Source organism: Phodopus roborovskii, unplaced genomic scaffold (assembly GCF_943737965.1).
Source record: "Phodopus roborovskii unplaced genomic scaffold, PHOROB, whole genome shotgun sequence".
Classification (NCBI taxonomy): domain Eukaryota; kingdom Metazoa; phylum Chordata; class Mammalia; order Rodentia; family Cricetidae; genus Phodopus; species Phodopus roborovskii.
In genome coordinates, this window is record NW_026126416.1 from 32,958,606 (window position 1) to 32,981,535 (window position 22,930).

Here is a 22,930-nt window from a genome sequence, read left to right on the forward strand (position 1 = left end):
TGGTAGTGACAGGGGGTGGAGTTACCTGTTTATAGGACCACAATTCCTCAGGATGGGCAGAGAATCACAGCTGGCCCCATTCCATTGGGACAGTTACTGCATCCAGCCAGAGAGCTGGCATCTTGGAAGAAGTTGGATGTGGACTTGAGATAGACGGGCTGGCATGGAGAGCCTGTCATCTGAGAGACTACCTGGCCATCCTCACCAGGTAACAGTGTCAGGCCAGTGGCCAACAATCAGGGAGAGCCTGGGACCAACAAGGGCCAAAGGAAGGGGATTGGTGTGTGTGGGTGTGGAGTGGGTAGGAGGTGATCAGTGCCCACATAAGTGGGGACCTGGGGACCATGAGACAGCTTCTGCTCACCACCACAGCGAACAGGCAGCAGCATCCTCAGGAGTGCTCCCTCAGAGCATCCTCCCAAGGGGTGCTCCCTCAGGGCTGCTACTTCCGCTCCTCCCCGAAGACACCTGCCAAGCCCATGGCCCACTACCCACCACCATAGGCCAGCGGTCTTCCCAGAACTGACTGAGGCCTTGTGGGTCTCAACATTCTAAATCACCATGCCAGTTACTTTCTGGTTCCAAGAGCTCGGAGGCTGCACCTAGGCAAAGGATCCCACAAACTGTTCGCCCCTCCTGTCAGCCCAGCGTTCTCTTCCTGTACTAGAGACCAAGGCCAACAGGAATAGCTCCTCTGTTCCTAGTGCCCCCAGAAGTGTCCAAGGTGGTTCTCCAAGGCACTTTTCTTCATTTGCAGACCTTGATGGGTTGGCTTCTCACTAGGGTCCCGAAATGCAGCCTAAGTGACGTGGGGCAAGCAGATCCTGGAAAAGACTTGGGGACTGTGAACTGGACATCAGGGAGTCCTGGGGGAGGTGGAGAGGGGCGTGCCCACTGGAAGACGAGATTTGTTCTCCTAGCCATCCCCAAGTCAGCTGTCAGTGGAAACACCCCAATATGACAGGCAGCGGAGAGGTTGGCTGGTCCTGGCTCTATTGCTCCTTTCTCTTAGGAGCACCCCATCCCACAATGGCTGGTGATTTCCCTGGTGTAGGCCTCTTATCCTTCTCTTTCCTCCTCTTGCCTACTCTGGGTCCAGACCCAAGAGTAAACAAATGCCCAGGTTCAGGGCTTTGGGAGCCTGATTCTGCCCCATATCTGTGAAGCGCCTTGCTGGAAACTGGTGTTTCCAGGATTGGGAGCTTTTGACTAATATGATTGACTAATGCATCCTGGCCTCCTAGCTGGCAAAGTGTCTCTGGAACCAGACAAGCACCAGCGGCAGCTTCCGGGTCTTCTTTGGGGCTGGCTGGGGACTGGCGCTTTCCCTGGTGGAGGAGAATGGTTGGTATTGGTTCTATGAGGAGCTTCGGTGACTAGGAGGAACTGGGTGGGGAGCTCTGACCACAGCATTTGCCTTGCCTCCCCTAGTCACCCCCACACACACCTAACTCCCACAGAGCCCCACCACAGCCACAGAGGAGAGTTCAGAGATTCTTTCTCTCATGCTGTGGGGTTAGAGACTCACACCACCATGCCTGGCTTCTATGCTGGCTGGGGATCAATCCAAATTCAGATGCTCATGTTTGAGCAGTAGGCACAGCCACCTCCTCAGCCCCTTCTCAAGTTGTTTAAAGCGGTCATGGGCTTGTGGGGTCTTAGCCTGGCCAGAGAAGCAGGTGAGCAAGGCCTGACACCTGTGCTGCTCCTCTGTCTAAGAGAGGGCCATTTAAACCCCACAGCACTCCGAGGCCAGCATCTGTGTGTCCGGCAGTGGAGGAGCTGAGTGGGGGAGGACATGGAGCCAGGTGCCTAAAAATTTACAAATTACCTGGCAATCATTACCTCTAACGTAAGGACTGTGGGGTTGGAATGTCGCTGGCATTGCTAAAATTAATCACCTCTGTGTGTGTGTTTGTATAATAGAGAGAGATCTGTGTGTGTGAGAGAGACATCTGTGTGTGTGTGTGTGTGTGTGTGTGAGAGAGAGAGAGAGAGAGAGAGAGAGAGAGAGAGAGAGAGAGATGACAGGAAAATTCAGCACACAGCCATGGAGGGGGAGGGGAAGGTGCCGGGACAGGCTACCTCCTGAGCCACTCTGCTTTGGTTGTCACCCTTTGCAGTTCTCTGTGGCAGAAGTGCTTTGGGTCTCCCAGACTCAGACTCTAGTAGGAAGCATCTGTGCAAACCAGGTCTGTCGCAGGAAAGCATCTAAGGTTTCACAACACCTCTCTTCTTGCTTGCAGTGACCACTGCTCACCATGCAGCTCTGGCTGCCTTGGATGTGAGCAGATGGGGAGGGAGGGAGATGAGTGTCCCATGAACTCTTTCTCATTTATTGTCAGCCTGGGGTTTTTTTATCCTGAGGCACTTCAGTAGATTCTGCCCAGGGCTAATGGGCCATGTGCCCTCATGTAAGTGGTGTCCCTTGGGGGGGAGTCCCCCCACAGCTGGGAGCTGCTTCTGCACATTGCCTATGCACATAATGCCCTTCCTACAGACCCATTCTAAGCATCCTCCCAGTGTGGACTCTTCCTGATGGAACCAAGCACCAACAGATGTGGTCCTCTTGGCAGGCTCTCTGTAAAGATGATGCAAGGCCAGTGACCTTCCTTTCTGTCAGCCCAGAATCCTGCCAGGCCCATGTGAGTCACCTCAGATTATGGGGCTTGTTTTTGTAGGTCACCTAGAAAAAGATGGGCAACCAAACCCCAACTGAAGAAAACAGGGAGTCCCCTGGGTCCCAGGAGTGCTAGGGATTTCAGCGGTGTGGGGCTCTGCCATGCATGGTTCAGCCAGCTGGGCACTGCTGCCCTCTGACTGCTCTCTTGCTACCCACTCATTTGCTTTCTCTTGGTCTTATCTGAGGTCTCACCTGACTCATGTAAGCATCTTAATATGCAGTGGCCTTTCACCCTCCATTCTCTGTGCTGGCGTGATCTTTTTTGAGTTGCCTAACTCATGGCCAATGAACTACAGATGATTGAACCACAGTGTGGATGAAATTCCTTCCTGGGGGAAAGACATAAATAATAGCTACCCCTCTTCCCAAGATCTCAACAACTGAGGGGTGTGGGTGCTCCTCCCCCAAACATCAGAAAATCTTTAGCCCAGCAGGGATGATGGCTTTCTCATAGTTACACAGGTGGCCCTCCTGGAGGCCACGTGCCATTAATGTAGAGTTGCATTCAACAGGTAGAAGAGAGCCTCTGGGTACTCAGGTGAGGGTTCTACGCCCCTCCTCCCATGAACGGTGTAGACAGTCATTAAGGCCATCTGGGTTAATCCTTTGGCAAGAGGGCAAAGCTGAACTCCCAAAGAAGGTAGTTGCTTGATTCAGAGGATACTCATTCATTCACATTTAAAATATGTGGATACCATGGGCCACTGGGTTCCCTTGGCCCAGCCCACCTTGAGACATAGGAAAGGTACCAAGGGACAGGAAATGGACTGCTTCAATAAAGGACAGCGTTCTCTGGAAGGCTTGGCTGTGACCATCTCCCCCTGACCAGTAAGGTGATCACTCCTTGTCCGTAGTTCCCTGTTTTATCTACTGCATTTGGAATGTTGTCCCTGAAGAGGAGAGGACCCCACTAGTACCTACCCCCAGGGGATCTGCCATTCATGATTACCAAAGGACAGTGGTAGACAATGTCTATTTGGTTTCTAGAGGTATTCCCCAAAGGCCTGGCAGCATCACCATGGACTAGATAGATGAGTGGGGTCAGAGATCTTGACAGTGCAGCATCTCCGAGTTTGAGAGACTTCTGGAGAACTCAGGGGCTTGGGGTCTCTTTGCAGGAGGAGGCCTCTGTCTTCTGGCGGCTCACTGTGAAGATCCTGGAGGCTCGGAGTCTGCCTAGGGCTGACCTGTGTGAGTGACTATCTGTGGGTAGGAACTGGATCCCAAGGCACTCTTTGGTGAGGCCTGGCTGCCTATGGTGGATACTGAGGTTGCTATAGGAACCAGGGCAAAACCCCTGGAAAGATGTGCGGAGCTCTCTCATCTGATGGACGGTTCCTTTGACTTTGTCAGTGAGTAAGGCGGATCCGTATGTGACTCTACTGCTGCCAACAGCTCCTGGAATGAAATTCAAGACCCAGACTGTCACCAACTCCAGTCATCCTGTGTGGAACGAGACCTTCAACTTCCTCATCCAGAGTCAGGTCAAGGTAAAGGTTGGGGTAGCACTAACTACTCACCTGTAGACAGACCATGGCTTTCAGCCCACAGGAGGGTCTTGGGATCAAGCAGGATTTCACCAGTACTCGTGGGGGGTGGAGAACTGGGGGAGCGGGTGTCTTTGTGCTCCAGACTATGTGTTATGGACAAGAGAATGTGTGAAGGAATGGCAGTCCCCAGCTTTCCAGCTGTGGGGCTGATGTGCGGCAAGCTGCTGCTTCTCCTAAACCCATCCATGATGCAGAAGAGAGAGCATTCCTTTTTAACAGGGCAGCTGTCACACAGTGCTTGGCACTTGCCTTTGGGGGTGTATCAGGGAACCAGCAAAGCAGACTAGTTGAAAATTTTCCCCAAATTTAAACTACATTTGTTTATTTATTCTGTGTGTACCACAGCACACATGTGGGGGTCAGAGGAAACTTTTTGGGAGTTCTGTTTTTCTTTCCACCACGTGTGCCCTGTCTGTCAGGCTTGCCAGCAGGTGCCTTTACCCACTGAACCATTTTGCCTATCCCAAAATAAATTTTAAAATATTTTTTGTTTGTTTGTTGATTGTTTCTCTTTTTCTTGTTTTCTGTTTTCAGATAGGGTCTTGCTATGTAGCAATGGCTGGCCTAGAACTCACTATGTAGACCATGCTGGCCTTGAACTCACAGAGCTATCACCTGACTCTGCCTCCAGAGTGGTTGATTAAAGGGATGTTCAACCATACCCAGCTTGTTTTTGTTTTGTTTTTTAAGGCAGGCTCTTTTTAAATAGGTTTGGATGGCTTAGATCTCATTAAGTAGTTAGGCTGGCCTTGAACTTATGGTAATAATACTTCTGTCTTTGCCTCCTGGCTGCTAGATTGCAGACATGATGCACCATGCCCTACCTAAGAAGAAACTTCTTCAAGATACACACACACACACACACACACACACACACACACACACACACACACTTGAGACAGACAACCATTGTGTAGTTCAGACTAGCCTCAAATTCACCATCCTCCTGCAACAACCTCCCAAGGGCTAGGATTACAGGAGTGAATTCCCTGTCTGCTTTTATTCTTGGTAAAACAGAACTTGTAAGTCCAAGAATGGGCAGGCAAGGAGCTCATGAAGTCCCGCCCCTATCCCAGTAACTATTGGCAATTGATGGCAATTGGGATAAGAGTCAACTTCCTCTAGGGATTCTGGCCCTGAGGGGCTACCATCCAGTATGTTGTGCACATACAGGCAGTACTAAATGGACTCAGAGAGGGAGATGGAGAGAACATGAGAAAACATGAGGAGGAATGGGAAGGGAGGGGTGAGGTGGTGGTAAATTGGATCCAAACACCTTATATTCTTGTATAAATATTAAATAAAATATTCAATAATTTAAAAACGTGAGTAGGAACTCAGAACCTTACCTGATTTCCTTATACTTGTTTTACACTTGTATGTATAGTATCGATTGCAATGAATCCATACTGTAGTTATTTTTCTGGCCCTTAGAACATTCTAGAACTGACTGTCTATGATGAAGACTTAATTTTGAAAGATGACATCTGCTTCAAAGTTTCCTATGATGTCTCAGAAATCCTCCCTGGCCAACTGCTCCAGAAAACCTTCCGCCTGAATCCTCAGGTGGGTGAGAAGCTCCAGGCTGAGGAAATTGTTCAACATTTCCTGGCTGCCAGGCTGCTGCTGGCTGCACTTGTTCACCTGGCAGGAGCTGGTTTTCATTTGAACAGGAAATGGGCTGGTCTAGCTGATGTTGCCTCCAGCGTTACCCTATGCCACAGCTTTAGTCACTGCTCAGGGGCTAGAGAGATGGCTCGGCAGTTAACATTGGCTGTTCTTCCAGAGGTCCTGAGTTCAATTCCCAACAACCGCTTGGTGGCTCACAACCATCTGTAATGGGATCTGGTGCCTCCTCTGGTGTGCAGGCATTACACATGCAGGCAAGACACTGTATACATAATAAATAAGTAAATAAATCTTTAGCTGGGAATTGGTGGTGCACACCTTTGATCTCAGCACTCGGGAGGCAGAGGCAAGAAGATCTCTGTAAGTTCGAGTCCAGCCTGGTCTACAGAGCTAGTTCCAGGACAGACTCCAAAGTAATACAGAGACATCCTGCCTCGAAAAACCAAAACCAAAACCAAAAGAGAAAAAAACAAAAAAACAAAAACAAACAAAAAAAAAACAACAAAAAAACTGCTCAGTGCAACCACGAGGGGGCAGTGTAGGCTCATCACTGCTCCATCAAGGTCTGGTTTGACTTCCTGCTTTAGGCTTGGAGAGGGGAGGGTAGAATTTCGGTGTGGGGAGGGGTGGGGGTTGGGGAAGCTCCTCAACAGGGAAAAGCAATCGGGCCTGGATATCCTCGGGTCACCTCTGACTGAGCTTGACTTTTGCCTCCAGACCCATTGGGGTTTGGGGATCCAGAAGGAAGATATGCCCTCCTAGTCCCACTAGCCTCGGGTATTTTAGCAGGTAGCTTATCTTGCCCTAGACCACTGTTTCCTCGATTTTATATTGGAAATAATCGTAATAGCATACCTTCCTCAGAGACTGCTGGAGATGGAGGGGTAATGCTTTTTAAGAGAACAGGGTCAACTGTAAATGCTGATGACTTGCTCACCCCCTTTGATTACAGGGACCAGAAGAGTTAGACGTAGAATTCCTGATGGAAAAAATGTGAGTAAGAATGAACAGCCCAGGGAGAGGCTGCAGACACAAGCTCTGCTCAGAGAACTGGCCCTGACCTAGGTCTGGGCCTCCTCTTGGGATCAAGGAGGGGTGGCTGGCACCCCCTGCCCTGTGCCCCCCTTTCACCTTCACTCATCTTGAGTTACCCAAGGCGATTCCCTGTGGATGGGATTCAAACCGTGAGAGGGTGGGACCATGCACAACACTTTTGCTTCTGTAAGTCTAGAATGGATGTTTTGACTTTTCCAGGTTGGACCCTCCAGAAAACCTCATCACCAACAATGTTCTTGTGGTAACGACCTTCCTGTGATTCAGTGGGGGAGATTCTGAGGAGGGGAAACTGGGGTTGGGATTCTGGGATGTGGAGAAAAGGGGACAAGGCAAGGGTAGGGCTTCGTGTTCAAACTACCCCAGGTCCCCAACCAGGTGGCCACCTGAAGCTGTGGGGCTTACAGGGGCCTAGAGCTGAGGGGCGTGTGGAAAGGGGGCAGGCGGATGTGCTGAGAAGGTTCTGGCTTCTGACTGGGTAGCTGAGGGACTGTGGAGAAGTTTAGGTGCTTTATGATGATACTTAGTTATGTGCAATGAGCACAGAGTCCTTAGGAATTAACTTCCTTAAAGTCGTGGTGAAGTCCTGCAGGCCAGGCCCATCTTCATTTGTTAATATCAAGCTCACTGAGGTCTGAAGGGAGTTTCTAGTCTCTTAGCTCTCACGAAGCTGCAGTGGGTAGTAATGGCCACAAGGTGGTGAACGCTGCATAGGACACTGCCTACTGGGTGTGGGACTCAAAGCAGGCAAGTAAAGACAGGAGCTATCCCCTGGATCACACCTGAGCAGCTTGCAGGAGCACTCACCCTCAGAGCTTGCAAGCCCATCTGCTGGCTAGTTTACCTTTAAAGGGAATTCACAGTGTAGCTAGTGCCATGGCAGATGGTTGTCATGGATTTGAGGCTAGCCTGGGCTATATAGTGAGTTCCAGTCCTGCCAGGGCTACATATTGAGACTTCATGTCAAAGATACAACAAAATATCCCTTACAGTAGAGTAACACACACAGAAGTTGCGGGGGGGGGGGGCAGCAGTGGGTAGTCAAAGCCAGTTCTGTTAGAAGGGCTGAACAAAGCAGCATCAGGCACTGAGCTCCACAGGGAGACTGCTGAGGAGACTCAAGGATGCTCTGGAGACTGCTGAGGAGAGTCAAGGATGCTCTGGTCACTGTGACTCTGAGGGTTTCTCTGACACCTCCAGCCTGGGACCCGGATCCCCACAATACTACTTGGGAGTCTGTAAGATGAATATGGAGACAAAACAGAGAGGACCTGAGCCTGAGAGCTGGGGGCTTTCAGAGCTTCCAGAGGCTCAGTAAAGATAAGGATAGGGTGGGTGGGGATGGGCTGCCTTGAATTCTCCACATGGACAACAGGCATAGCAGTTTGCAACAGGTCAGAGATGGGTGAAGGGTTTTCTGTCCAGTCCCATTCTGAACCCCACTTCTTGTTCTGTGTGTTGTGGGTGGCTCAGTGGGGCCCAGGGTTGAGGAAGAGGGGACCTCAGCTTACCCTGGGGATCCCTTGTCTATGATGTGTTCTGTCCCAGGCCCGAGAACTGTCATGCCTGGATGTCTGTCTGGACAGAGCTGGAAGCACCACCATGGCCGCAGGTGAGAACTTGTGAACTCTGCCTGGGTCCTGGGGAGCATAGGCTGCTGGGAAACCTGCGGGGTAAGGGGACATCTCTGCCATGGGGCTGTGACATGCAGCAGGCTGGGGAAGGCCTTCTTTAGGGGCCCGCTTACTGTGGTCCAGCCTCCTCCACTGCTACAAATAAGCACTTTTGCTGGTATCCCAGGTCCAAGGTGGAGTTAGGGTCTTTTTTCCTTTGTTCTCATCTGCTCCCATCTCCTCCATAGCTCAGGAAAAACTAGAGCTGGAGCTTGTGCTGAAAGGGTCATATGAGGACACACAGACATTCGCCCTGGACACAGCCTCTACCTTCAGCTTCCACTACCTGAGGGGCCAAGACACAGAGCTGAATGGGTGCCTGAAGGCAAGTCTCCACTCTCTTCACTAGCTCCCTGCCCTTCCCCCTATGAAAATCAGGCCTCTCTCAGTTAAGCCCATGGCCTGGAAGACAGGGAGCATCAACAGGTGCCTGGGGGACAGCTACATGGTATCAATCTTTTGGTGTTCTGATGGCTTCTCCCTCAGAGGAATTAGTATTGGTAGAATAAAACCTGTCTATGCTCACACGGTCAGTCTGTGCAGCCTGGCCTTGTTCATCTCCACTGTCTCATTTTGTTCAAGGTCCTCCTTGATGCTCCAGCCATCCTTCTCTCCCTCTGCTTTTCAAACATGCCAAATGCTTTTTGGGTCTTCTGGCTCTCTCCAATACTTCCTCCTCTCTTCCACCCCCAGCTTCTCCTCCTCCCCATCTTAGCTCAAACAGCAACTCTTCAGAGATGGCCTCAGTGACCCCCTCATCACAGACAGATTCCCATACCCTGTTTGTTTACAGTATGCTACCCTATCACACTATGATGTTCTGACATCACACTACTGACATCAATTCATTACCCATTTCTTTTTCTTTGAAAAATATTTTTAGACAGGGTCTTACTAGTAGTGTGGCCGGTTTGGAACTGGCTCTGCAGACCAGGCTGACCTCAAACTCCGAGATCTGCTTGCCTCTGCCTCCCAAATACTGGGACTAAAGGCGTGCACCACCACTCCCAGCCACAAATTGACACATGTGATTTAGTGAGAACTGTGCCATTGCAAGTAGTATTGGCCATCATTATTTGTATTTGTAATTAGTTTTGTATTATCAGGGAAGGGCTGTCCTGTTCGCAGTTTACTCAGAATTTGTTGATTGATTGAATAAATACATTAGCAGTTTAGATACTCAGTTGATTGATTGAATAAATACATTAATGGATGGATGTTTCCCTTCAGAGCTCCAGAAGCAATGGCTGGATCTCCAATAGCTCAGCTATATCCCTCAATGTACCCCTGCAGTCCTTGGCCACAGGGAAGGAGGTGACTGTACACATTCCTGATACAAATGTAAGCGGTTTCAGGAATGCAATGGAGATGTTCACACACCCCAGAGATACCTATGTCTCCTGCAGGGGGGTTGGGATACTCTGAGCAGAGTCTCTGGCTTTGATTTCAGGCCCCAGAAGTGAAGCTGAAGCTTAAGACAGACTGCTGGTAAGGCCATCGATCTCTGGGGGACCAAGAGGGGGAAGTGCTATGCAACAGGGGCTTCTTACAGGTAGAGGGAGGGTTTTTTCCCCCAGAAGCTCACTGAGGGCTTGGTCACCCAAAGAGTGAGCCGTGCAGCTTTCTCCTAACCCCGGGACCCTCCACCATCTCAGCCCTAAGGACGTGGCTGTGCGGCTGGGCTGTGGGCTCTGCCCGGAGGAGCAGGCCTTCCTGGGCAGGAGGAAGCGGGTGGTGGCCGCTGCCCTGAAGCAGGCCCTGAAACTGGATGAAGACTTGAAGGAAGATGAGGTTTGGGGGTACAGCAGGGATGTGGGTATAGAGATCTCAGGCTGTCCCTTGCCCTCTCGTTCTTCAAAGAGTGGAGTCGGACTGTTGGGGAGGATGGGTTTCTGTAGGGCTCTGCTCTGGGCTGATGGTTGTCCCTCAAGCCTTGAAAACTCCATCAGGCTCTGACTACAAGGCCTTTCATGGAGACAGGGAATAGTCTGGATCCCTGAGTGAGGCAGAGAACGGCTTATTCCCATCTTGTTAAGCTAGTCCTCATCTCTGTGTGGTCCAGGTCCCTGTTGTGGGCATCATGGCTGAGGGAGGAGGTGTCCGGGCTATGACCTCACTCTACGGCCACCTATTGGCACTTCAGAAGTTGGGCCTCTTGGACTGTGTGACCTATTTCAGTGGCATCTCAGGTTCTACATGGTAAGGGTCACAGAGACTGGAATGGCAGAGATGATCAGGGCTCAGAGTAGGGATAGAGTGGATGTCAAGGGGCCTTTGTATGGGGATCCCATGTGTATAGAGCAGTATGACCTGATAGGGACCAAACAGCTTTCTCAAAAGGAAGAAACAGGCTTAACCAGAAGCCCTTCCAGAGGCACAGTGACATCAGAGGGCTTTTCCTGGGTACTAAGGAGCAGGAAGGAGGACCCCGAGGAGGCTGGATTTGCTTTTGGCATACTATTTGTAGGCTTGGGTGACCTTGGACAATTTCTCTGACTCTCAATTGGCTCATATCCAAACCTGTGTGATAGGAGACACACTCATAGGCTGACAGGAGGCAGCCCGTGCAGGCAGTGACCTAAGGCTGACACACACCACGAGTTCTGGCTTCACAGCTGATGCTTAGGGCTCACACCATTTTCTGAGGGAGTTTCCCCCTCTCATTTATATAGTAAAAAATAATTATTTTATACTAAGCTGAGCATGGTAGCCATGCCTGTAATGCTAGCACTTGGAAGACTGAGGCAGGAGGATTGTCAGAGTTGCAGGTGAGATCTTGTGTAAACAAAAAAGAGGACAAAAAAAAAAAAAAAAAAAAAAAAAAAAAGGAAAGATTGTTCTTTACACAAAGATAACAGTGCCCACTCTCCATTCCCTTGGAGCAAAGAGGAGGGAAGGAGATGGGGAAGTTTCCCTTTTAGGCCCACGGCTGGCTGCTGCTGTTACTGAGTTCATGACATAAATTATCGAAGCAATGTTTACTGGTTTCCTGCTGGCTTGCTAACATAGCTACTGAGACTCTAAATTACATGTGGGCTGGAAGTGTGCTCTTCGCTGAAGCACCTGGGCACATGTAAAAGGCCCTAGGTTACATTTCAGCCCAGCGCACAAAACCCAGCCCACAATAAACCAACAGGAGACCCACTTCATACCCAGCCCAGAACTAGAAGGAAGTACCAAGACATGCCTCTAGGCGAGACCTTCTAGGCAGTGGGAGCTCCACAATCCCTCCTTTAGGGATTAGACACAGGGTAGGATTGCAGAGACTGTGCTGGGCCCCAGCTTTTATCCCCTTGTGTCCCCACCCCCCAGGACAATGGCCCACCTGTACCAGGACCCAGAGTGGTCACAGAAGGACCTCAACGGACCCATCAGCCATGCCAGGGAGCATGTGGCTAAGAGCCTGTGGAGGGAATTCTCCCCTGAACACTTGGCGAGCTATCACCAGGCACTGAAGCTTCGGGCAGAACAGGGCCACACCACTACCTTAGCAGACCTGTGGGGGCTGGTGCTGGAGTCCAAGCTGCATGGGCAGGTATGCTGTCTGCTCAGCACCAGGGCATGGTCTTTTGAGAGTGAAAGGGGCTCTGAGAGAATGCCTGGTACCCTGGGGAACTCTGTCTCAAACAAACAAATCACAAAAAGAACGTGAGAGTTAGTGCCTGCCCGATGCCAGATTGCCTTCTTTCTCAGTAAGTGCTTCAATTAATTGATATGAAATTTCTGGGCCTCCCAAGAACTGAAATTCAATCAGTTAAGCAAGCAAGGCTTTTGTATTGGTCAAGTTGATTGCTATAATGGCGTTTAATGTGTAACTCAGTATGAAACGTTATTTTTCTTCACCATTAGGGCGGGGTTCCAAGCATAAGTTTTGAAGCCACATTCCCTGGGTCCAAACCCAATGCATTTTAGCAGTGGTGTGTCCTTAAGCAATTAGTTCATCCCTCTCCCCTCAGTCTCCTCGTCTGTGGAGGCTGAGAGTTCTTCATATGGTGGTTGGGGGCACTCAGTGGTGCCTTGGCATAGAGTAAACACAGTTAGCAGTTACAAGTCTATCCTATTGTCCCAGCAACATCACGGCAGAATTGATTATATGAATACTTGACTACACCATTCCTTCCAGCAGTTTAAAGACTGGATCTGACATCAATACAACTCCTGCTATTATTTTACCTCTTATAGTTACCTCAACAAAGTTTTTTTTTTTTTCTTTTTTGTTTTTCCAGACAGGGTTTCACTGTGTAGTTTTAGAGCCTGTCCTGGAACTCGCTCTGCAGACCAGGCTGAACTCACAGAGATCTGCCTGCCTCAGCCTCCTGAGTGCAGGGATTAAAGGCATGAGGCACCACTTCCCAGCTTCAACAAAGTTTTAAAAGCATCAGAAGCACCTGGGAGTTGAGAAATAACTTTCAAATGTAAAAAAAAAAAAAAAAAAAAAAAAAAAAAAGGACTAGGGGGATAGCTTGCTTGGTAAAGAGCTTGCTTTGTAAGCACGAGGATGTGGGTTCAATCCCAGGTGTCTGTAAATTCCAGCATGGAAATGTGAGTTTCTGTGGCCCCCTGGTCAGCCAGCCTAGTACTTGGCAAGTTCCAGGCCAGTGAGAGACCCTGTCTGAAAAGGAATTTTAAAAGGTTGGCAGTGGCAGAAGAGAAGCACCTGGGGCTGTCCTTGCAGATTTGAGGCTGTTTCTAAAGTGCTTCCTTCTAGCAACAGACACCCCCCATCCAGATGGCATCTCTGAAACCTCCCCCCAAAATGTTGGGCAGTAGTAGTGCATGCCTTTAGTCCCAGCACTTGGGAGGCAGAGGTAGGCGGATCTCTGTGAGTTCTCGGCCAACTTGGTTTACAGAGCAAGTTCCAGGACAGCTAGGGCTACACAGAGAAACCCTGTCTCAAAAAAAAAAAAAAAAAACAAAAAAACAAAAAAACAAACAAACAAACAAACAAACAAACAAAAACATCTGAGTTTTGAGGATTTTTCTTCTTTATAAGATCATTTTATTTCTTATTGATGTAGATTTGTTGTAAAAAATAATGGGTTCCATATGACATTTTTGTCTGTGTGTATCATGACCTTAGCATATTCATTCTTTAATACCCTTGCTTGTCTCTCCTCCTCATCCTCCTGGTCCCTTCCTCTCCCCAGATGGTCATCCTTCTATTTTTAGGTTTTTAAAAACCTAGATTCCACAGGAGAGAAAATATGTGCTTTTCAGAGGCTGGCTTGTTCTTCTAGACACAGTGACCTATAGCTGCATGCATCTTATTCTCTATGGCTGAAGGAACTCCATTGCATGTATGCCATATTTCCTGTGCCCATTCATCTGACAGTGGGCACCAAAACTGGTCCTGTAACTTGTTCATAAACACTGTAGCAATGAATATAATGTCATAGGCATCACTGTGGTGTGCTGACTTAGAGCCTTTGGGCAGATGCCCAGAAATGGTCCAGGTATGGTAGTTCTTTTTGTAGGTAATTTTTTTCATTTGTTTGCCTTTTTTTTTTTTTTAGGGCCTCCATACTCATTTCCATAGTGACCCCTCTGATTTACATTCCCAGCAGCAGTGTGTTATTCCTTTACCCTCAAATCCTAATTTATTGCTGTCCTTTTTCTTGATAATAAGCACTGAGACTTGGGTAAGAGGCATCTCAATGGTTTTGACTTATATTTCCTTTATGCCTAAGGATGCTGAATCACATATTTATTGGACGTTTGTGCTTCTTTTGATAATTTGTCCATTTGTAGATTAGAGCATTTAGTATTTTGAGCTCTTCATATACTTCAGATATCAATCCCATCAGGAGAACACTGACGACATTTTCCGGCTGTTCTGTAGACTGTCTTTCCTCTGATGGCTGTCTCCTTTGCTCCGTATACAGAAGCTAATTTATTAGACTCCATCTGTCGATTTTTGCTGTTGTTTCCTGGGATATTGGAGTGTTTTCCTGTACTGATTTTAAAGTTAAGGTCTTTGACCCATTTTAAATTGATTTTGTATGGAGTAAGACATAGGTAACTGGTTTTGTTTTTATATACATGAATTATCCAGTTCCCCAACACCATTGTTGTTGAGGCCTTTTTCACTTTTACCAAAAATCAGGAGACTGCAGCTGTATGTATATATTTCTGGATCTTTTATTCCTTCAATCTACATATCTCTGTTTCTATGCCAGTACCATATTGTTTTTGTTTTGTTACTGTGGCTCTATAGTATAATTTGAAATCAGGCATTTAAAAATCTACAGTGTGTGGTTCTTTTTTTTTTTTTTTAAATAAGAATTGCTATGGTTATTTTGTGTGTGTCTGTGTGTGAGTGTGTGTAAGGAGTACGGTTTTTCCTCCCGCCACTGGTCTTGTCCCACCGCTGCGCCAGCCCCAAATAACTGAGATTCTGTATTTGATATAATGCTGTTGGCCAGGTACTAGTTTCTTATCGGCTAGCTCTGTCTTAAGTATTAACCCATTTCTGTTAATCTAATATTTCCATGTGGTCTTCTTACTGGGAGCCGGCTGTGGTACTGCTCTCTCCAGACTCTCCATCTTGACTCCTCCTTACTCCTTCCTCTTTCCTCCTTGTCTCCTAGTCCCTCCTATCTTCCTTTCCTATTGGCCAACAGTTCTTTATTCATTAACCAGTATGAGAAACATATATACAGAATGACATCTCCCATCAAGTGTGTGTGTGTGTGCTTCCATGTGAATTTTGGGACCCACCCTGAGTTCTATGAAGAATGTCATTAGAATTTAAAGAGGTATTGCATTGGATCTGTAGATCTCTGTCAGCAATATAGCTGTAGGCAGAATTTTTCGTTGAACTGTCAACTCCAATAATGACATGGAGACTTATTTTTACTCATGAAAGCCTGGTCAATAGCTTAGGCTTGTTTCTAACTATCTCTTATAACTTAAATTAACAAATTTCTAATTAATTTACTTTCTGCCTCATGGCTTTATTACCTTATCTCTGAAGTGCCCATCCTGCTGGCTCTGCATCTCATGGTGTCTCTCCATTCTTCTTCTTCCCAAAGTTCTCTCTGCCCCTGAGAATCCTGCCTAGTTATTGGCCATTTAGCTTTTTATTAAACCAATTTAAGTGACACTTCTTCACAGTGTACAAAAAGATTATTCCACAAAAATAGCCATTTTCTTTTCTTTTTCCCCCTATTTTCTTTTATCTAAAATAGATTTTTTTTCATACAGTAGATTCTTATGGTTTTCCCTTCCCCAACTCCTTGATCCTCCCACCTCCCCTTTGATCCATATCCATATCCTGTTTTCTCTCCCTAGAAAACATACAGACAGCTGAAGAAGAGTAAAATAAAACAAAACAAAAGCAAGCAAATCTGAGCAGAACAAAACAAAGAGAAGAAAAAGAGCCAAATAAAAACCACAGAAGCACATATAGACACAGAAACACATGTTAGACACAGGAATCCCATAAAACACAAGACCAGAAGCTCTAATACATACAAAGGACCTGTAAGATGGAAGAGGAGTAGAAGAAGAAAAAAATGCCTTGACAAAAAATTATGAGACAAAGAACACCCAAAGATGCCACTGAGTTTGTTTTATTTTGACCATCTACGGCTGGGCATGGGACCTGCCCTTGAGTAGATTGTATCCCCAGTGAGAACCCATTGTAGACAACTGGTTTTTCCATTTCATCTCCAGTGAGACTCTGTCAGAGAAAACTAAGAGGCTATCAGTTGGAAGGAGCTTCTAAGTTAGGGATGGATGGGGCCATGTGTCTACTTCTCTCAACACTGGGCCCTGGGCCCCTCTGGCGCAGATCTGTTCAGGCCCCATGTATGCTGTCAGTCTCTGTGAGTTCTTATGAGCATTGGTCCTTGTTTCACAGTACTAATTCTGATGGCCAATGAGCATCTATTTTGATTCTTCTTTCCAATTTTTCTGGCTTTTCTTGGCCTTCTGCTCTTCACAATGGAATCCATTAGTTGTGCTTTGCTATTAATGTTGGGATTCTAATTGAAATGGAATTGAATTATCAGGCCAATGTAATTAATTGAAATGTTTTTATTGTATTAATGTGTCCTGTGTGTCCTTTGGACCTACTGTTTAAGTTCATATTCTATTTGGAATGTGCTGTGATTTTACTAATTGATTCTGTCTGGTGGCAACAGCTAATTAACATAGAGGGAGGAGCTTATTTGACTACATTTTATGAGGTGCTAAAATAACAGTTTGACCCCAGCTATAAAGAAAGCTTTTATTTAATTGCCATTTGATCCTCTAATAATGACTTCAGTGTGAGCTTATTATATAATTTATAGTAAGTGGAGACTGTCTCATGTAGTCCAGCATCCAACTTGCTATGCAGCTGAAGCTACATACTCTTAACCCTCCTGTATTGTGAAGGCTCACCCGAGGGTCTCATGCTTGCTAGGTGAGTTGTTCTATCAATTGAGTTACATCCTCAGCCTTCAGTTTCAACATTTTTTTTTTCCTTAACCTTTTGTTGGGTGGAACAAGGATGTCAGGAAAGCATTTGGGAGAAGGCCAGACTGGAAATGCAGTAAAATAACCTAAAGACGATATTGTATCCATTGGCATATTGTAGAATGTGGGCTAAAAGATTGCTGTGTGCTTCTTGGAAAGGGGTGTGTGTGAATGTGTGTGTGTGTCTATGTATGTATATCTGTGTCTATGTGTGTGTGTCTGTGTATGTATCTCTCTGTGTCTGTGTATCTCTCTCTCTGTGCCCATGTGTGTGTCTCTGTGTGCTTCTGTGTCTGTGTGTCTATGTGTGTATGTCTGTGTCTGTGTGTGTCTGTGTATGTATCTCTATGTCTGTGTGTTTGTATGTGTGTGTGTGCATGTGCGTGTGTGTGTGTGTGTGTGTGTGTGTATGTAAACAAAGAATGGGGAGGAGATGAGGAGCTGTTGATACTGGAGTCTTGGAGAATGAGTCTCCCTGGAGATATGGTAGACGGCATATGGAACTGATCAGAACTGGCTATACACATCCACTCATAACTCCCAGAACCCACCCTCTGTGTCCCCACCCTGCCTTGGCCCTGTTGGAATTATTGTCCCCAGATACTCTTTCTCATTCATGTCCTCATGCTTCCAACCCTAGGTGACAGACCAGAAACTGTCGGGACAGAGAGCTGCACTGGAGCAGGGTCAGAACCCTCTGCCCCTCTACTTGAGCCTCAATGTCAAAGAGAACAATCTGGACACCCTACACTTCAAGGGTAAAGCCCTTCCCACTCCATCCTCTAACAACTCCTCCATGCCCTGACAATCCCCAGAGAAACCATTAGCACAACTCCTGCACACAATGGCCAGCTTCTGGAAAGATGCTATCGTTGGTGAGCCCAGGAGCCAGCTGGGGAGCACTGTGTGGGGTGTCTGTACATGTGGACAGGAGTCAGTGAGAATGTTCACCTAGGAGTCTGCTATCCTCACATCTGCAGGGTTGGTAGCAGATGGAGAGCCAAAGGCCTGCCAGGGGCAGTATCACTCTCAACAGTGAGTTGAGCCCCCTCCCCACTCCCCTCACATCCCTGCCTCTGTTTCCCATCCCATTAGAATGGGTGGAGTTCTCTCCCTATGAAGTTGGGTTCCTGAAATACGGAGGCTTTGTCCCTCCTGAGCTCTTTGGCTCTGAGTTCTTCATGGGGAGGCTGATGAAGAAGGTCCCCGAGTCCAAGATCTGTTTTCTGGAAGGTGAGTGGAAGCCACTTCCAGGACAGGACTCCTGTAGCTCAGGTCTGAGCAGAGCCCCAGGTGGGGGACAGGTGGGCAGTGGGGAAGACCCATTGCAGGGGCTGCTCTCTCCCTAGGACTGTTTCCACTGGCACCCAGGAGTGGGGATCATTCAGTGCTCATGTGGGAAAGACGGGGTACAAGGACCTAAGAACTGTATTTGGTTTGGCAAATTTGGCCTTCAGGTATCTGGAGCAACATTTTCTCTGTGAACTTGATGGATATCTGGTATGATGTCACCTCTGGGAAAGACTGGAAGAATACCATCGTGGATGTCCAGAACTCAGGTAGAAGAGGGTGGTAGATGTGGGAGTCTGGGGTGAGGTTGCTCCCCTTTCGAGGCTGGTGGAGAGGCATCTTGGGGCCCCTCATACAAGCAATGTGTGTTACTCTTAATGCAGAGGAGTCCTCGGCCTCAGCAGGAACCTCCTCCTGTGTGGAGGTCTCATGGCTGCAACCTGGAACAGCCCTGGCCCAGGCATTCAAGGGCTTTCTGAATGGCCGGCCAATCCACCAGAGCAGTGCCAACTTCCTCCATGGTCTCCAGCTGCACCGGGACTACCGAAACCAGAAAGACTTCGCCACTTGGGCAGGTAAGGACCATAGCCATGTGTCCCCACAAGGCCAGGCTTCTGGTTGGGGCTGAGCTGTGGGGAGCTGTGGTTTGTGGGGAGATGTACTTCTGGAGTGTGCTCTGGAGATCCCATTGTGGGGCTTAGGGACCTGAATTCACCAGGCAGGCATAAGAATGGGGCATGGAGGGAAATGGGGTCTGAGGGGTGTGGGGGCCACCTATACAAAGGTGGCTGCTTCTAACTAGCATCGTCTTTCCTATCAGATTGCCACCTAGATAACACTCCTAATCAGCTGACCCCACAGGACACTCAGCTCTGCCTAGTGGATGCTGCCTACTTCATCAACAACAGCTGTCCCTCCATGTTCCGCCCAGGTCGCCAAGTGGACCTTATACTCTCCTTCAGCTACTCCCAGTTCTCACCCTTTGAGGTACCTGGTCACTCTGTGGAAACCCTCTGTCTGACCAGACTGGCCTATATGGATGAGCAGCCCGGCCACTATGCCATGGTCCCACACAGGGTCTTTCTGGGCCCTCGGTTGGGAAGGACAATAATGGTGGCTGAACTCTGGGATCCCTAGACAGGTTAATGGAACCTCTTTGGGATAGAATAGCTGGGCAAGAGATCCCAAGCATCTCCACAGCCAGCTCTCAACTTTCTCTAGGGATTCTGGGTGGCAGTAATGCCAGCATGTACATCTAGGTCCCTGGCTGAAGCCCTCCAGGTCTAAGACTCAAGTGATGTCGCAATGGCAGTAGGGGGTGGGTATGGTTGTTGGTTCTTCGTTCCCATCTATAACTTTTAACTACCCAGATCCTTGGATTCCCTCTGAAGCCTGAGTACCTCAGGATGGGACCACACTGCTGTCTTGATGCTGAGGGAGTAAGTGGGGGCTGGAACAGTCCTAGCACGGATCTGAGACGACACAGCTCCCTCTGTGCTTTCCTCTTCTCCTCTAGGGGCTGCAGCAATCCGAGAAATACTGCAGAGCTCAGGGCCTGCCCTTCCCCCACGTGGAGCCTAGCCCCGAGGACCAACGCCAGCCCCAGGAATGCCACCTTTTCTCGGATCCCACCTGCCCTGAGGCACCCATTCTGCTGCACTTCCCACTGGTCAATGGCTCCTTCCGGGACCACTCAGCCCCTGGTGAGGCCACCATTCCCTTGCTGCACCCTCCAGGAAAGGTTTTCAGCGGGTCTTCTGGCTCTTTGGCCACGCCTCCTCGGCCTAGCCACGCCTCCCTAGCCTGGCTGACTGATGCCCAGGCCTTTGTAAAGTCTCTGTCAATGGTCTTGGCACTGTCCTGGAACTTTGTCCTGACTCCTCTGCTTTCCTGCCCTGTGTGGCCTGGGACCCCTTCTCAGGGACCTGGGCCTTTCTCTGAGTGCCCCTCAAATCTCAGCCCCCATCATATTCCTTCCCAGCCTCATTTCCAAACACTTGTCAGAATTTTATCTTCTCTGGATGGGAATCTAACGTCTGCCTTTGTGCATTGTTCCAAGTTTTCTAGCTGATATTCAGAATCTTCCAGTTTTACTCTTTTTTTTCCAAATTCAGTCAAAATTTTTATTTTAATTCTAAAAAAATAGTTTGAGAATTTCATACATGCATACTATATTATGTAATTTCTATGTCTCCCTCTACACCCATGTTTTACTCTTTTTTTTTTTTTTTTTTTTTTTTTTTTTTTGGTATAAGGTCTTTCTGCATAGCCTCATCCAACCCGGTACTCATTATATGGCCTCAGCTTCAAAGCAATCCTCCTGCCTCAGCTTCCTGTGTGCTGGGATTACTTGTGTGTGCTATCATTACACTTGGTTTCTGGTTCTACTTTTTCTTCTTTTCTTTTCTTTTCCTTCCTTCCTTCCTTTTTCTTCTAAAATGTATGTTTGTGTACCATTTGCATTCTTTGGTGCCCAAGGAGGCCAGAAAGAGAGTCAGACCCTTGGGACTGAAGTTGCAGATGGTTGTGAGCTGCCATGTGAGTGCTAGGAATCAAGCCCGGTCCTCTAGAAGAGCAGCTGTGCTTTTAATTGATCGGTCATCTTTCCAGGCCCATTTCTTTGTTTTTTCTAACACTGGGTATAAAATCTAAGGCCTCCCACATACTGGTAAGTGCTCAGTAACTCATGTTTTAAAGTTGTCCGGGCTGTCTGTGATCTCAGTGTTAGATCAGGCCTCAAATTTACAATCCTGCCTTGGCCTCTGAGTAGCCAGATGACAGACAGGCCTTAAGTTCTGGGCTTCCAGGTTTCCCTCTCCCCCAAGACAGGCCTCAAACTCAGAGATCCACCTGCCTCTGCCTCCCCAGTGCTGGGATTAAAGGTGTGCACCACCACTGCCTGCTTTTACCCTTAGCCAAGTCTCAGAATTCCAAGGAAATTCCTGTCTTTGTTGCCACCACGAGCTTCCCGAATGTCGATCACTTTGTTCCTCATTGTGGCACTTCCTAGCTTTCTGAGAAGCCTGGGCAGTCCCATGAGCCGTCTACACTGTGGGAGCAGTGTCATGCTGTGGGAGTCATTTCTTACCACCTACATTTATATTTCTGGGTGAAGGGAAAAGCAAAGATCCCTTGTACTGGACTAAGCCTCCTGTGGGCCTGCCTGAAAGGCTTCATCCTCCCCACCTGTGGAAGCTTCTGGGTCCTGCTCCTGATTCTCCTCTCACCCTTGGGCAGGTGTCCGGCGCAGTCCTGCTGAGCTCAAGGCCGGGCAGGTGGATCTCACAGGGGAAGCCTCCCCTTACATCCTGTACAACATGACTTACAAACAGGAAGATTTTGACCGTCTACTTCAGCTCACTGAATACAACATTAGGAACAGCCAGGACACTATCCTGCGGGCCTTGAAAACTGTCCTGAAACACAGGGCCCCAGAGGCGAAGCCATCAGGGATGCAGACCTGACATTACTTAGGAGCAGGCTCTGAGGGCTGCACTCTGACCCTCCACCTTCCAAGGACTTAACCCAGCCTGCAGCTGGGCATAGCCACAGTGGCCCTGGCTGGCCTCCCAGTTCTCCAAACCTGGGCTTCCTCTGTAGCTAGCCTCCCTGTCTAGAGGGGCTGCACCCCACCCACCAGTTGCCCTGTTTCCAGTTGTTTTGAGAGGAATTGAAAGCCTTCCCTGGCCAGTATCTATGACAGCTGACCAAGCAGCCAAGCTTTCACAAGCAATTTCTTTCTGAGCAGAATGGATTTGGGGTAGCTTAAGGCAACTGGATGCCCCAGTGTCTTCTCTCCCCTGTCACTATACAAGGCTTTCTATTTCCTTTTTTTTTAAGGACAGGAGTTTTAAAAACCTCCCTATTTCATGATCTCACCATGTCTCAGCACACAAGTCTTAGAGTTAAATTTATTCTTCAGTATTCTATTCTTTTTGATGATATTATAAATGGAATTATTTTCTCAGTACCATTTTCAGACTGTTCTCTGCTTATGGAAATTTAATTAGTTTTTGTAGTTTGAACTCACATTATACGATCTTAAACTTACTGGCTTAAATACTTTTGGCGGATTCTTCAGGGAATTCAATTATGGACCTTGCCACCTCCAAACAGAGGTGGTCTTACTTCTTGCTTCCTGATTCGAACGGCTTTGAATGGCTGTGACTGGGACCTCTGACTAGAGTTCAGTGCATGGCAGGAGCAGCTGACCTTATTCTGATGCCTGGTGTGGGATGAAAGCATTGAGTTTCTACTGTTTTGCTGCTCAGTCTTAAGTGGTTTGGGCTTGTCAGGTTGAAGATGCTCCATTCTATTCCTAGTTTGTTGAGTGTTTCATTTTGTTTTTTAACTGTAAGAAGGTATTGAATTTGTCTTGTGATTTTTTGTATCTCATAGGATTCCTCATGTAGTTTTTTTTTTTTAATTTCTTTGTTCTTTGGGGGCCCACTACCCAGCTCCCAAATAAATCACATGAAGCCTTATTTTTTCCTATGAATGCCTAACCTTAGCTTGGCTTATTTCTTGCCAGCTTTTCTTAAATTATCCTGTCTATCTTTTGCCTCTGGGCTTTTACCTTTCTATATACCTTT

General features: G+C 47.9%; 1 protein-coding gene across 1 annotated transcript; it reads left to right on the top strand.

The window, feature by feature from the left end:
- Positions 1 to 136: 136 nt before the first annotated feature.
- On the top strand, positions 137 to 21,973 carry Pla2g4d (phospholipase A2 group IVD). Its single transcript, XM_051183645.1, is given in 20 exon segments — positions 137 to 208; positions 3,802 to 3,874; positions 4,037 to 4,173; positions 5,668 to 5,799; positions 6,815 to 6,855; positions 7,117 to 7,159; positions 8,464 to 8,527; positions 8,777 to 8,913; positions 9,819 to 9,929; positions 10,039 to 10,076; positions 10,244 to 10,379; positions 10,651 to 10,787; positions 11,901 to 12,123; positions 17,689 to 17,806; positions 18,144 to 18,281; positions 18,506 to 18,607; positions 18,722 to 18,913; positions 19,159 to 19,325; positions 19,855 to 20,041; positions 21,576 to 21,973. Coding segments are annotated over 20 exon segments (2,475 nt in total). The 3' UTR covers positions 21,803 to 21,973.
- The last annotated feature ends 957 nt before the right edge of the window (positions 21,974 to 22,930 follow it).